Consider the following 3,615-nt stretch of genomic DNA (forward strand, 5'->3'; position numbering starts at 1 on the left):
CGACACGAAACACCGGATGGCGACGGCGACGACGAAGACAACGCCGCCGCGTGCAAGAACGAGTGTGCCGCAACGTACTACTAGCACGACCAGCCTATTTTACCTACCCCGCGTCTTTCCTCCCCCTCGTTAAACGCCCAACTCGCCACGCCGCTTCCCATGCCTCGTCGTCGTCGTCGGCCGGCCTCTCGCTCCTCCACGGCTCCACCAACCCTGCTGCCTATATAAACCAACCACCCCATGACACCACACCACACACACCTTCCAGCACGCCCAAGCGATCGCGAGCTAGTCCTCCTCGCCATTGGAGCTACCACCGCAGCTAGCTGCTTCTTCATTCTTGCTCACAAGACACAATACAGTGATCGACGCACCAAGGATCATCACTACTCAATCAACTGACCGAAATGGGCAGCCTTGACACCACCCCTGCCGCCGCCTTCGGCGACATCAACGGCAGCGGCGCCTTCCAGCCGCTCAACGCCGACGACGTGCGCTCCTACCTGCACAAGTCCGTGGACTTCATCTACGACTACTACAAGTCCGTGGAGTCCCTTCCCGTGCTGCCAGGCGTCGAACCAGGCTACCTGCGCCGCCTGCTGCAGTCCGTGCCGCCCACCTCCTCCGCGCCCTTCGACATTGCCCTAAAGGAGGTCCGCGACGCCGTCGTCCCGGGGATGACCCACTGGGCCAGCCCAAACTTCTTCGCCTTCTTCCCTTCCACCAACAGCGCCGCTGCCATCGCGGGCGAGCTCGTCGCCTCCGCCATGAACACCGTCGGATTCACGTGGCAGGCCAGCCCCGCCGCCACCGAGATGGAGGTCCTCGCGCTCGACTGGCTCGCGCAGCTCCTCCGCCTGCCACCCACCTTCATGAACCGCACCGCGGCCGCGGGACGCGGGTCTGGTGGTGGTGTCATCCTCGGCACGACCAGCGAGGCCATGCTCGTCACGCTCGTCTCCGCGCGTGACGCCGCCCTGCGCCGGGCTGGTTCCGTTGGCGTCGCTGGGATCACCAGGCTCGCCGTGTACGCCGCTGACCAGACGCACTCCACCTTCTTCAAGGCGTGCCGTCTCGCTGGATTCGACCCTGCCAACATCCGCTCCATCCCCACCGGCCCGGAGACGGACTACGCACTCGACCCGGCGAGGCTGCTCGAGATCATGCAGGCCGACGTCGACGACGGCCTCGTGCCCACCTATATCTGCGCCACCGTCGGCACCACCTCGACCAACGCCGTAGACCCTGTCAGAGCCATCGCCGATGTCGCCGCCATGTTCAACGCCTGGGTCCACATCGACGCGGCCTACGCTGGAAGCGCGTGCATCTGCCCGGAGTTCCGCCACCACCTGGACGGCGTCGAGCGCGTCGACTCCATCAGCATGAGCCCGCACAAGTGGCTCATGACGTGCCTGGACTGCACGTGCCTGTGGGTGCGCGACACGCACCGCCTCACTGACTCGCTGGAGACCAACCCGGAGTACCTCAAGAACGACGCCAGCGAGTCCGGCAACGTCACCGACCTCAAGGACATGCAGGTCGGCGTCGGCCGCCGCTTCCGAGGGCTCAAGCTCTGGATGGTCATGCGCACCTACGGCTCCGCCAAGCTCCAGGAGCACATCCGCAGCGACGTTGCCATGGCCAAGATGTTCGAGGACGCCGTGCGCGCCGACGACAGGTTCGAGGTCGTCGTGCCGAGGAACTTCGCGCTCGTGTGTTTCAGGATCAGGCCACAGGGTGCCATGACGGAGGAGGACGCAGAGGAGGTCAACCGTGAGCTCATGGAGCGGCTGAACAGGACCGGGAAGGCGTACCTGGCGCACACGGCGGTCGCCGGCAAGTTCGTGCTGCGGTTCGCGGTGGGGTCGTCGCTGCAGGAGGAGAGGCACGTGCGAAGCGCGTGGGAGCTCATCAAGAAGACGACCACTGAGATCATGGAGGAAGAGATGTAGAGATTATTAAAATTGATTATTATTCTTATTTATTTTTGTTGGATTAATCAATATTGTTATGCCAATCGAAAGGTAGCGCCGAATAAAACCTTTCGTCGTTATGCCTGTATATGAAAGAAATATATGTATGTTGGACGACGAGCTAGTATATATAACTGCCATGTATTTTATATATGGACTATATAATATATGAAGCTGGCTTTTAATTTCTTTGTCCTACGTCTAGGATGATACCATGAATAAGTGACCACTTTCTTGAAGAACACGGTGACTCGAATTTTTCTACCCAATCCGAGGATTCCATGTGGTCTTCTTTCCTAACTCTGGAGGAAACTCTGGCAAGGTTATGATTAGGGTTCAGGGATTAAGAGCCTGATCTGAGTCGATTAAAGGGACTATCAAGGAAGAAGGCTAGCCCAGCGGTGGTGGCGCTGCCGACCGAGCAGTGGAAAGGAAGTGGTTGGGCGAGACGAGCATCACTATCGGACAGAGCATCTTTGCCGAGGGCCTGAGGATTTACCGAGGGAAAATGTTCGGGCACTCGGCAAAGAGTCTTTGCCGAGGGCCTGGCCCTCGGCAAAGAACAGCCCTCGGCAAAGAGAAGCACACGGCAACAATAATTCTTTGCCGAGAGCTAAGCCCTCGGTATAGGGCCGGCCCTTGGCAACACCGCCTGACACGACGTCCATCCCCTGCCGTCAATCTTTGCCGAGGGCGTCACCGTTAGGCCCTCGGCAAAGACTTTTTAACTGTTTTTTATTTTTTTTAACAAAAATTCTTTGCCGAGTGCCCCTAGCCCAGCACTTGGCAAAGACAGTCTTTGCCGAGTGCCAAGCTGGCACTCGGCAAATTTTCAATTTTTTTTTTGTTTTTTTGACCCCAAATTTTTTGTTGGGCCCGCCTACATTGTTTACAACTTTATGTTCAAATTTGGTGTTTTTTCTAGTTTTTTTGTTATATTTGGTTGATTAATTTGATTATGTTGAATTTTTATATATAATTCAAATTTGAACTGCAAGTGCATGGAATATTGCAATCTAGTGCTTCGAAAAATGTTATTCATGGTATTTGGTGTATGTTGAGTCTCTATCCACGAACTCGCATCAAATTTCGCGCATCTTCTTCACGTAACATGATGAGCCACTTGCCAGAAAAAGTGTTTTAAAATTATATAAAGTCCATACGAAGTCCGAAAATCATGAAACTTGTCAAGGTGTCATGTTATCGCATGTGTAGGCTGTGGTAAAAAATTGAGAATGTTTCGATCAAGTTGCGACGTCAGATGCATAAAAACTTGTCTGGGTTTTATGCATCTGACGTCGCAACTTGCTTGAAACATTCTCAATTTTTTACCACAGCCTACACATGCGATAACATGACACCTCGACAAGTTTCGTGATTTTCGGACTTCGTATGGACTTTATATAATTTTAAAACACTTTTCCGGTAAGTGGCTCGTCATGTTACGTGAAGAAGATGCGCGAAATTTGATGCGAGTTCGTGGATAAAGACTCAACATACACCAAATACCATGAATAACATTTTTTGAAGCACTAGATTACAATATTCCATGCACTTGCAGTTCAAATTTGAATTATATATTAAAATTCAACATAATCAAATTAATCAACCAAATATAAAAAAACTAGAAAAAACACCAAAT

At 53.3% G+C, this 3,615-nt stretch overlaps 1 protein-coding gene across 1 annotated transcript; it reads left to right on the forward strand.

The window, feature by feature from the left end:
* The first annotated feature begins 271 nt into the window (after window positions 1-271).
* Window positions 272-2,152, forward strand: LOC136501529 (tryptophan decarboxylase 1-like). Its single transcript, XM_066497054.1, has one exon. It carries the CDS (start codon window positions 408-410, stop codon window positions 1,950-1,952), a length of 1,545 nt encoding a protein of 514 aa, XP_066353151.1. The 5' UTR covers window positions 272-407; the 3' UTR covers window positions 1,953-2,152.
* The last annotated feature ends 1,463 nt before the right edge of the window (window positions 2,153-3,615 follow it).

This window comes from Miscanthus floridulus, chromosome 13, assembly GCF_019320115.1.
Source record: "Miscanthus floridulus cultivar M001 chromosome 13, ASM1932011v1, whole genome shotgun sequence".
Lineage (NCBI taxonomy): Eukaryota > Viridiplantae > Streptophyta > Magnoliopsida > Poales > Poaceae > Miscanthus > Miscanthus floridulus.

Bases quoted from the DNA above. Each gene is read 5' to 3' on its own strand.
- LOC136501529 (XM_066497054.1), top strand. From the start codon at position 408: ATGGGCAGCCTTGACACCACCCCTGCCGCCGCCTTCGGCGACATCAAC.